This window comes from Sitodiplosis mosellana, unplaced genomic scaffold (genome assembly GCF_009176505.1).
Source record: "Sitodiplosis mosellana isolate CC-2019 unplaced genomic scaffold, AAFC_SMos_1.0 Smas_scaffold_3, whole genome shotgun sequence".
Lineage (NCBI taxonomy): Eukaryota > Metazoa > Arthropoda > Insecta > Diptera > Cecidomyiidae > Sitodiplosis > Sitodiplosis mosellana.
Window position 1 is genome coordinate 9522767 of NW_022595246.1, and position 8595 is coordinate 9531361.

Sequence of the window (8595 nt, forward strand, 5' to 3'; positions counted from 1 at the left end):
AAGATACACACACAGAGAGAGAGAGCAATGTTATCGCGAGCGCACACCGTTGATAGAGCGTTGTCTGCTTTCAATTCGTTTGCCATACGAAAATCGACTGAGCGCTCTGGCTATTATTACATTATAAAAGCCAATTTAATTTATTCGATCGTTAACTCGTAGTACAAAATGGGTGAGAAAAAATAGCTTGTGAGCAAAAGCAACAAGCCACACATATGGCCACTTGAGATATATTGTGCGTGTATAACACATGAAATATGAGTGACTATGTAGCGGGAATAAGAGAGAGAGGGAGAGAAAGAGAGCGAGCGCAAGCGAGTAGCAGTCCAATGTGTTCCGCTTGTTTATATTTTATTATAGATAGCAGTGAACTATCCATGAATAGAATATATATATATCAGATACACAGTAAGAAAGTTTTATACGACAAAAGCGAACAAAAGGATCAAAATAAAACATACCAACTCAATGTACAGTGCACATATGCGTATTCCGTGCCCGTCCAATTCAATCAAAGCCACACTATGTGTATTTGAAGAAAAACATATTGAACCGAACTGTTCATTCAAATTCAAAGTAATACTCATCATTGTCCCGCGATTGTGTATTGTGTCTGTTGGTCGGTCGGTGCGCTGCTGCTATAGCTGCTGTTGTGACTCTGTACGCAGCCCAAACATGTCAGTGTCACAATGAAACGTCAAACTTCGCCAATTGTGTGTGTTTTTTTTTGTTGTTGATTCAATGGAAGAGAAACTTTTCGCATAGCACGAAAACATTACCATTCCTACTGATTTTTATCGCATCCGCTTTTTGTGTAGTCCAATTTCTAATGAAAAGAAGAAGAAAAAGTCGGTGAATTTCTGTCAGGGCTAAACAGTATTCAAATATAAATCATAAAACTCAGCAGCAAACTCTGTGATAATCATCAAAATCGAATGAATCGACATAACTAAATTCATAATTATTAAGAAGGAAAAAAAAAACAACTGTGACGCAAGTTATTCTCCATAATCTGGTTAGCAAAATTGTAAACTAGTTTAGCTAAAACAAGAGCAAAAAATGTTGAATCCATTTGGTGATGCAGCCGACGACGACAAAGATGAAGTGATGGAAGGTTTTTTGTGTCCAATATGCAAAGTAGACTTCAAATCACCCGACCGATTGACCGCCCATTTTGATACACACTCCGAAGACGATCAAGACTTACTGAAAGCCTTTAAAGACATTTTTATATCGGCCAAAAATAAAATCAAACGCTTCGACGACGGAATCGCACCAAACAATCAAAATGCCAGCACATCTCAACCGAGTAAATTAAATATTCCGGCACCGGTTTATCCACAGGATGTTGGCGTTGACTGCAGCCATTTATCATACTTTCGTGCAATCCGTACACCGCGTCTCGAGCGGTACGCGACTGAAACAAATAAACTCATTATTCGCCTTCACAAGCTATTGACTGATTTACCACATGATCCATCGCAACGGAGACAACATGAGAAAAATGTGAGCTCGTCGAAATGTTGATACATCAATTTGTTTAAAAAAACGCCCATTAAAATACAATTTCTGCCATTTATTTCAGATTGTTCCATGGCTGGACGGTGAAGTGGTGAAACATTGCCCAAATTGCGTGAAGCGTTTCTATTTGACCAGACGGCAGCATCATTGTCGATTGTGTGGATCGATTATGTGTCACGATTGTTCATTGTTTCTAGATCTGGGTGATGCTGGTATGATATTATTTACTCACATTTCTTCGATTCATTGTTATTAATCCCATTCTTCTGTATTATTGCAGCTGCAATAGTGAATCCATCATTTTCACCAACGACCGCCGCAGCGCCAACTGAAAGTAAAAAAACCGACGAACCATTCCGAATATGTGAACATTGTCTGCGGCTGCTGAACAATCGCAAAGAGATGCAAGAGAGCCGAACATACCGGCCACCGGTCACTTTATATTACGACAAAATCGATCAACTAAAACGTGATATCGCACCCGATACAAAAATGTATGAAAAGATTATCGATCGTCTTTACGAAGGCGATGCCATTTATACACTGAACGATGCAGGTGCCTTACGAGCGAAAATCGGCAAAACTGCCGAACTCATCGATGCGTACAGCAAATCGATTTTGAGTTTGCAATGCCCAGCTGGAAGTAGAGAAGAGGCATTGAAGAAAGCCATTCGTCTAGCGTGTATCAAATTTATTAAAGAGGATTTGTTGACGTTGAGTCCGATGCCGCTAGAAGAAGAAATAAAACAACTGCAAGACAAGCGACGAATGGAGACGGAAATGAAGATTGAACGAGAGCGCCGACTTGCGATGGAAGCCATCGAACGAAATGAATTGGTTGGCGTACCAATGCCAGTGTCGAGGTCACAAATTGATAAAGTTGCTATGGGAGTAAGGATTTCGAAGAGACATTTTTCATTAAAAAAAAAAAACAGTAACCGTGTTAACTTTGTGTCCTTTTTCCATGAATTTCAGATGGCCGTCAAATCAATCGACAATTGGAGCGGTTTGCAATCACTTGACACAAGTGGCTCATCCATAAATGATCCGCTAGTGGAACAAATCAATATCATCAAAGGCTATGTGAAACAAGCACGTGAGGCAATGCGTTTTGAAGAGGTTAGTTCTCATCATATTGTTGTCACAGAAATACATATTTTTCATTGCGTGTTTTGTCTTCATTTTCAGGTCGAAATATTGGAATTAAATTTACGTGAGCTTCAAGAAGAATTTTACAATCGTCAACGAGCAAAAGAACAACAGAATCAGTCTTATTCAGATGATCAAACAAAATGAAATAAAAACTCACAACAAATTTACAATGTTAAACATCAATCACACCTTTACTCCAAAGTTTATTGTACGCAAAACGCCTCTTTTTCCACATTATTTGTAATTGTTTACAAAGATTTCTTTGAATTACTTTGAAATTTGAATAAATGTCAATGGCATTTAATATGTAGATTGTACAATGGCATGTGGTTTCCCTTTTTCTTCCTCTCACGTGCTTATCAAAAGGTTAGGTCAGAGTCTATTTGGTAGCCAGTGCTTGAACTTTGTTGATGTATTTCTGCATCGCCTCTTCAGTGGTCATGTCTTTTTTGGCATTCCACGCATTCCACTTGGATTTTCCTTTGATATCGAACATTCCAGGAGATGCTGTTGAACGGTAAGATTGGAATTATGATTAGTATAAGATTGGAATTTGACGATTGAACCAAGTTGAAACCAAGAGATAATAATCTTGGAAAAATTGATAGAAAAAATGTTTCATATTTTACCTGTGTTAACATTTCCAATGGTTGCTTGTTTGTACAGCGCATAAATTTCCAACAAATCATCAGTGTTTGGCTGTGTTGCCAATTGCTTCACGCCTTCAACAGACTTTTCGAATTGCTACAGAAAAAATAATCCAATCGAAATTAGTGCCACATTGAGAGATGCATGAAAAAAAGACATTTCAACAACAACAACAAGAAAGAAAAAAAAATGGTTGAAAATAAATGAAAATTGAATTCGAAATGAAAACCAACTAAAAAATGATTTGGAAAATGAAACAGAAAAGTTCTGAGAAAACAATACAAGAAATAGAGAAAAAAATCGTGCAAAAATTCAAAAGGAAAAACAAATGTGCCAAGCAAATAATAACCTCTTGCAAAGACATCATGGTGCTTCGATGAGAGAATGTGATTTAATCCGCTTCTGAATTATGAATTCCGGCAGAAAGAACCGTTCAAAGTACACGCGGTATTGATATATTGTATAATGAGGTATGAAGAGTGTGCAATTAAAGAAATGGTCGCAGTGCACTTTGAAACTTGACGAATGACGTACTTATGTTTTGTGACATTGCCCTTGATAATAATGGTTACCAACATGATAAGATTAAATCAAATGTTTACATGCATCCAAAAGAAGAGACAGAGGTAAATAGTTTAATTCAAAAAATTATCATAGTAAAAAAAACGAGCTTCAATCATTTTATTTTCTTCTTCAATTAAGATATTAAACAACGGATAGTCAAATCGCGCCCCCTATTGTTGGCAATAGGAACTTTTTCGTATGAAATGTGTGTGTGTATTGTTACGGTGGGTCATGTAAAACTTTGACACGAATTGTTGCCAACAAGAATGGTGCAAATGTCAAATCGTTTGTGTCAACGTATCCAAAAAATTGTTCTCCCCGTTGTATTGTATATGTAAGCCGAAGACGAATACTAGTTCATTGATTCGAGCTCTGCAGTTCGTCAGCTTGGTGTTCAAAGAGATGCGATATGTGCTCGTTTGATATAAACATTTTGTATTAATTGCTAAGCGTCGATTGTGTGTAGGCCATCAGCATAAGGGTGTCAGCGATAATCTTATCAAAACTATTGTTTATTCGTGCGATTGCGAGAAAAAAGGCTTGATTTTAAATTTATACGGCAAACACACACTGAGTTCCGCTTTAAAATTGTTGGCACTCATTCATAATGATGATACAAAGTGAGTAGTAATCTGTGTATTTTGGTTAGTTTTTCTGTGGTTTCGGGTCGTCTTTGTAAATAGTACTGGATAATTGTTTCACACATTCGGCACGTAATCAAAGAGCAAATGTATATAGGAACGCAACAAAGAAAAATTAAGACTAAAAAAACGAGAATAACATTTTTCAAATTGAGAACTCACCAAAACATCACATCGACCAAAAAATCGAATAGTTCCTAAAAATTCTATCACAATATTTTTGTGTGTTTAAACGCATCGTTTGATATAATATTGAATTTTTCATTGGATTTTTCGCTCGGACAACGCTTGCAATGGCTGAATCGACAACGACAACGACAACGATACCAACAACAACAAAAACACCAAAAGAAAATAAAAATACGTTAAAATATGTTAGTTTAATAACATTAACACTTCAAAATGCTATCCTGACACTGAGTATGCGGTATGCACGGACGAGGGCTAGCAAAGAAGACCTGTTTTACAACACAACGGGTGAGTGTGTTCAAATTGAACTGCATGCTTTTTGACCTGTATGATTTGATCATTATCAACAAAGGGTCACCACATTGTTGCCATCATTCCAAATTCACGTATCTAATCGCCTTACTAATAACAATATATGAAAATCGTTTCTTTTTTCAGTCGTTGTTATGTCTGAGCTAACAAAGCTGCTCACATGTCTGGTGCTTGTGTTCTACGAAGAGGATCAAAATGCTGAGAAATTTGGTAAAACGTTACGCAAAACGATTATCGAAAATAAAATCGACACACTGAAGGTGTGTGTGCCATCATTATTGTATGTGATACAAAACAATTTAATATTAATATCTGCCTCACACTTGGACGCTGCCACGTATCAGGTTCGTCTATTAACTGAGTAATTGAGTGTGATTTTTTCGCGTCGCAACCTCAATTAGTTTCGCTATTATTTACCGAACTCATTTGACATGATTTAATTTTTTGTGTGTCGTTATTTTTGTAGGTCACGTATCAATTGAAAATCTTAACGACGGCAATATTTGCCGTGATTATATTACGGAAGAAACTACTCGTCACGCAATGGGGATCGTTAGTATTTTTGATTGCTGGCGTTGTTATGGTGCAGATGGCCGATCAAAAGGAAACAAAAATCCCACATAATCTAGAACAAAATCGATTGCTCGGTCTAGCCGCTGCTTTGGGTGCATGTGTGTTGTCCGGTTTTGCGGGCATTTTCTTTGAAAAGATGTTGAAAGGTGCCGACATTTCCGTTTGGATGCGAAACGTACAAATGAGCCTGCTGAGCATTCCGCTTGGATTCGGCGTGTGCATGTGGCTTGATTTTGATAAAGTTAACGAACATGGATTTTTCCATGGCTACGATGCATTCGTTATGTACTTGGTGGCTCTGCAAGCCGGTGGCGGTTTACTCGTGGCAGTCGTTGTCAAATATGCAGATAACATTCTGAAGGGATTCGCAACATCACTCTCAATCATTGTCGCCTGTATCGCCAGCATCTATCTATTCGATTTCAAATTGTCCATACAGTTTGCTATCGGTGCTGGTCTCGTAATCAGTGCCATTTTCTTGTACGGATATGTGCCTAAACCATCGAAATCTAGTACAAGAGCATCGAATAGAAGCTTGGATCATATTGACATTGAAAAAGAACGTGAAAAAGATAGCACTGTTGTTGATAAGCTCGTCGATAAAGTTTAAACACCACATATTGTAAAAGTTTATAGTGCGGTATTTCCGTTAATTTATGAGTCTTTTTTTCTACGAACAAGATAAAAATGACGTCTCAGGAGTCGAAACAACAACAAAAAAAATCAAAAGAACAATTTTGTGACTGAAACATTATTTCGTCTCCGCTTTTTTATCTGATAAATTTTGATATTTATATTCATATTCGTTAACCTAAAATTGTACACATAGCAATTCGTTGACATTTTAAATGTCCATTTCATTTTCAGTTTTATCATAAGTTGAAATTTACAACATTTCAAAGTATATAGTGAAATAAGCTCATAAACATTTTTTGCCGGCATTTTATTCACGGCATATGTAAATCTAAGGTGCTGATTCTAAAATAAATTTTATCGCAATGAATACACCAAAAACACCTTCTTTTTAAAACAGTAAAGAACCGTTTTTATTCAGAACAAGAACAGACTTTTCGAAACAATATTCTTACTTTGGAAGCAAACAGAGATGAATGTTCTTTCTTAATTTAGATTAAATCAATTAAACCGAATGTGAGTGCAAATACTACGTATGTTTATTCATTTTGGTCGCCTGTTTCACGTGAACATATCAATACAGATGGTTCTTCAACTTATATACTTCGTCGACACAGAATGGAAACTGTGCATCTCTTTCGATACAATTAAAATACAAATGAAAATACGTTCAATTCATAAAATTTTTAATTCTATGTTGAAATGACTATTCCTCAATAAATAAAGATAACAAAGAATAAAATGCAACGATTTTTTCAGATTTACTGCAAACAAATGAAACGATACTATACTCATTTTATGTAATATTTGAATTATAAAATCGTTGATTCTTTAAAAAGATAAAATTGTAGAGTCAATAAGTAGCTCTCTCGTTGAGAATTTGAGTAAATTGAAATTTATGGTGCCTTTCCCTTTATCCTAATTAGACGTATTTATGAACAATTGAATAAATAAGATTTAAAGAACATTTTTTTGGATATTATTTATTTACTGAATTGACCATCAAAATCTTATTACAAAGAAACATCTAAAAATATCAAGTATAACAAAATGTCGTAACTCACGTCGTTTTACTATTCTGAAATTTATGTTTAATAAAAATGACTAGGAGCTTTTATCTCTATTCGCCAATACAAATTTATATGCGAAATGGTTCAAATATATGGCGTATACGCGGGTTATATATGAAATATGCACAAAATATACGGCAATTATACGTGGTTATACATATTTATATGGAACATTCGTCTGGAGTTAGCAGCCCCAAGGAAAATTATAGGGATTCCATTCAATTGAGTCCGATCGTCTCACTTCGATGAAGCTCAAATTGGTGTCACCGTTTCTAGTCGTCCACTTAGTTGCCAAGTAGCAATCCTCACGCACATAAATCGTTATTTTTCGTGCTCCGACCAACTTAGCTCGTTCCTCATTCAACATTTCCAAATTCAAAGCTACACGTGTGTAAGTTATGATGAACTTGATTTTGTTCAATTTTAATGATCGACAAATGAATGGCATAATGACATCAGTGTTAGGCCCATAAATGCAAAGACGGTTGAGTTTTGTCAGGCCATTTGCTAAAATCTCCATATCCTCGCCATTGTCACATCCACGTCTAATAATTAAAATCAAATTGGTCAATTGATCGAAATTGTATTTCTTGTAATCTTTACGCATTTTATGAATGTATAGTAGTTCAAGACCGTTGACCAAGTCTAATTTAGTGCTGATCTCGTCTTTAGTATCAAAGATGTAAATGTGTAGTCGCTTATAAAATCCTTGTTCATGCAGTTGGTTTAATAATTCCAAACTAGTTTTCTGCTTACTATAAAGAGGACGTCCTATGAGTTCCAATATATCCAATTTTGCATTGGAATTTAATAATATATCACCATTGGCCCACAAAAGTCTTGCATTAATTGAAAATCTCTGTACATTTGGATTGCATACGAAAAATTCACGTAGCTCTTCAATTCGCTCAGTATCATAAATTGGGGTCAAATGTAAACGTTCAAGCTTGGGATATTCTTGTAAAAGCCAGTTGAGTTTACCATTTTTGCGGTTGCCGGCACTCGAATCTTCAACGTAAATCTCTCTCAAATTCTTACAGTATTTCAATATCAAGTCGTAGAAATCACCATAAATCCGAGAACACCATTTCATATGTACAATTTCCAGTTGGGGCAATAATTTTTTAAAATATCTAACTGTTTTCTTTTCAATATCCACGTACCGAAGATAAATGTGGTTAGTTGACTCAAATTCATTGATATGAGATTTAGTATATTCAAGACCGGAGTTGTTAGAGTAATGTGAAATACATGGCATGAACCTAATGAAACCGGATGTTTGAATACTTTTT

At 35.8% G+C, this 8595-nt stretch overlaps 3 protein-coding genes across 6 annotated transcripts; 2 read left to right on the top strand and 1 right to left on the bottom strand.

Annotated features, from left to right (window-relative positions):
- Positions 1-686: 686 nt before the first annotated feature.
- LOC129566316 (rabenosyn-5) lies at positions 687-2993 on the top strand. 2 transcript variants are annotated; one of them, XM_055442126.1, is made up of 5 exons: positions 687-1506; positions 1586-1733; positions 1802-2412; positions 2497-2640; positions 2710-2993. In XM_055442126.1, exons 1-5 carry the CDS (start codon positions 1060-1062, stop codon positions 2815-2817), a joined length of 1458 nt encoding a protein of 485 aa, XP_055298101.1. In that variant the 5' UTR covers positions 687-1059; the 3' UTR covers positions 2818-2993. The 2 variants fall into 2 exon arrangements, with proteins under 2 accessions (XP_055298101.1, XP_055298100.1); XM_055442125.1 differs by having other exon boundaries at positions 834-1506; positions 1802-2640.
- LOC129566320 (acyl-CoA-binding protein-like) lies at positions 2837-3847 on the bottom strand. 2 transcript variants are annotated; one of them, XM_055442132.1, is made up of 3 exons: positions 3656-3847; positions 3303-3417; positions 2837-3180 (listed from the first exon to the last, which is right to left on the bottom strand). In XM_055442132.1, exons 1-3 carry the CDS (start codon positions 3686-3688, stop codon positions 3053-3055), a joined length of 276 nt encoding a protein of 91 aa, XP_055298107.1. In that variant the 5' UTR covers positions 3689-3847; the 3' UTR covers positions 2837-3052. The 2 variants fall into 2 exon arrangements, with proteins under 2 accessions (XP_055298107.1, XP_055298108.1); XM_055442133.1 differs by having other exon boundaries at positions 3671-3844.
- Positions 3848-4164: 317 nt separating this feature from the next.
- Positions 4165-6760, top strand: LOC129566318 (UDP-N-acetylglucosamine transporter). Of its 2 annotated transcripts, XM_055442129.1 has the most exons (4): positions 4167-4505; positions 4878-5003; positions 5154-5371; positions 5494-6760. In XM_055442129.1, exons 1-4 carry the CDS (start codon positions 4493-4495, stop codon positions 6208-6210), a joined length of 1074 nt encoding a protein of 357 aa, XP_055298104.1. In that variant the 5' UTR covers positions 4167-4492; the 3' UTR covers positions 6211-6760. The 2 variants fall into 2 exon arrangements, with proteins under 2 accessions (XP_055298103.1, XP_055298104.1); XM_055442128.1 differs by having other exon boundaries at positions 4165-5003.
- The last annotated feature ends 1835 nt before the right edge of the window (positions 6761-8595 follow it).

What these genes read in the sequence shown, in the direction of transcription:
- LOC129566316 (XM_055442125.1), top strand. Translation starts at nt 1,060, where the DNA reads ATGTTGAATCCATTTGGTGATGCAGCCGACGACGACAAAGATGAAGTG. An exon ending in GGAGACAACATGAGAAAAAT is followed by an intron (nt 1,507 to 1,585) that starts GTGAGCTCGTCG and finishes CATTTATTTCAG; the next exon opens with ATTGTTCCATGGCTGGACGG. An exon ending in AGGCAATGCGTTTTGAAGAG is followed by an intron (nt 2,641 to 2,709) that starts GTTAGTTCTCAT and finishes CTTCATTTTCAG; the next exon opens with GTCGAAATATTGGAATTAAA.
- LOC129566320 (XM_055442132.1), bottom strand. Translation starts at nt 3,688, where the DNA reads ATGATGTCTTTGCAAGAGGTTATTATTTGCTTG. An exon ending in AAGAGGTTATTATTTGCTTG is followed by an intron (nt 3,418 to 3,655) that starts GCACATTTGTTT and finishes TTTTTTCTGTAG; the next exon opens with CAATTCGAAAAGTCTGTTGA. An exon ending in CATTGGAAATGTTAACACAG is followed by an intron (nt 3,181 to 3,302) that starts GTAAAATATGAA and finishes ACCGTTCAACAG; the next exon opens with CATCTCCTGGAATGTTCGAT.
- LOC129566318 (XM_055442128.1), top strand. Translation starts at nt 4,820, where the DNA reads ATGGCTGAATCGACAACGACAACGACAACGATACCAACAACAACAAAA. An exon ending in CCTGTTTTACAACACAACGG is followed by an intron (nt 5,004 to 5,153) that starts GTGAGTGTGTTC and finishes TTCTTTTTTCAG; the next exon opens with TCGTTGTTATGTCTGAGCTA. An exon ending in TGGACGCTGCCACGTATCAG is followed by an intron (nt 5,372 to 5,493) that starts GTTCGTCTATTA and finishes TTATTTTTGTAG; the next exon opens with GTCACGTATCAATTGAAAAT.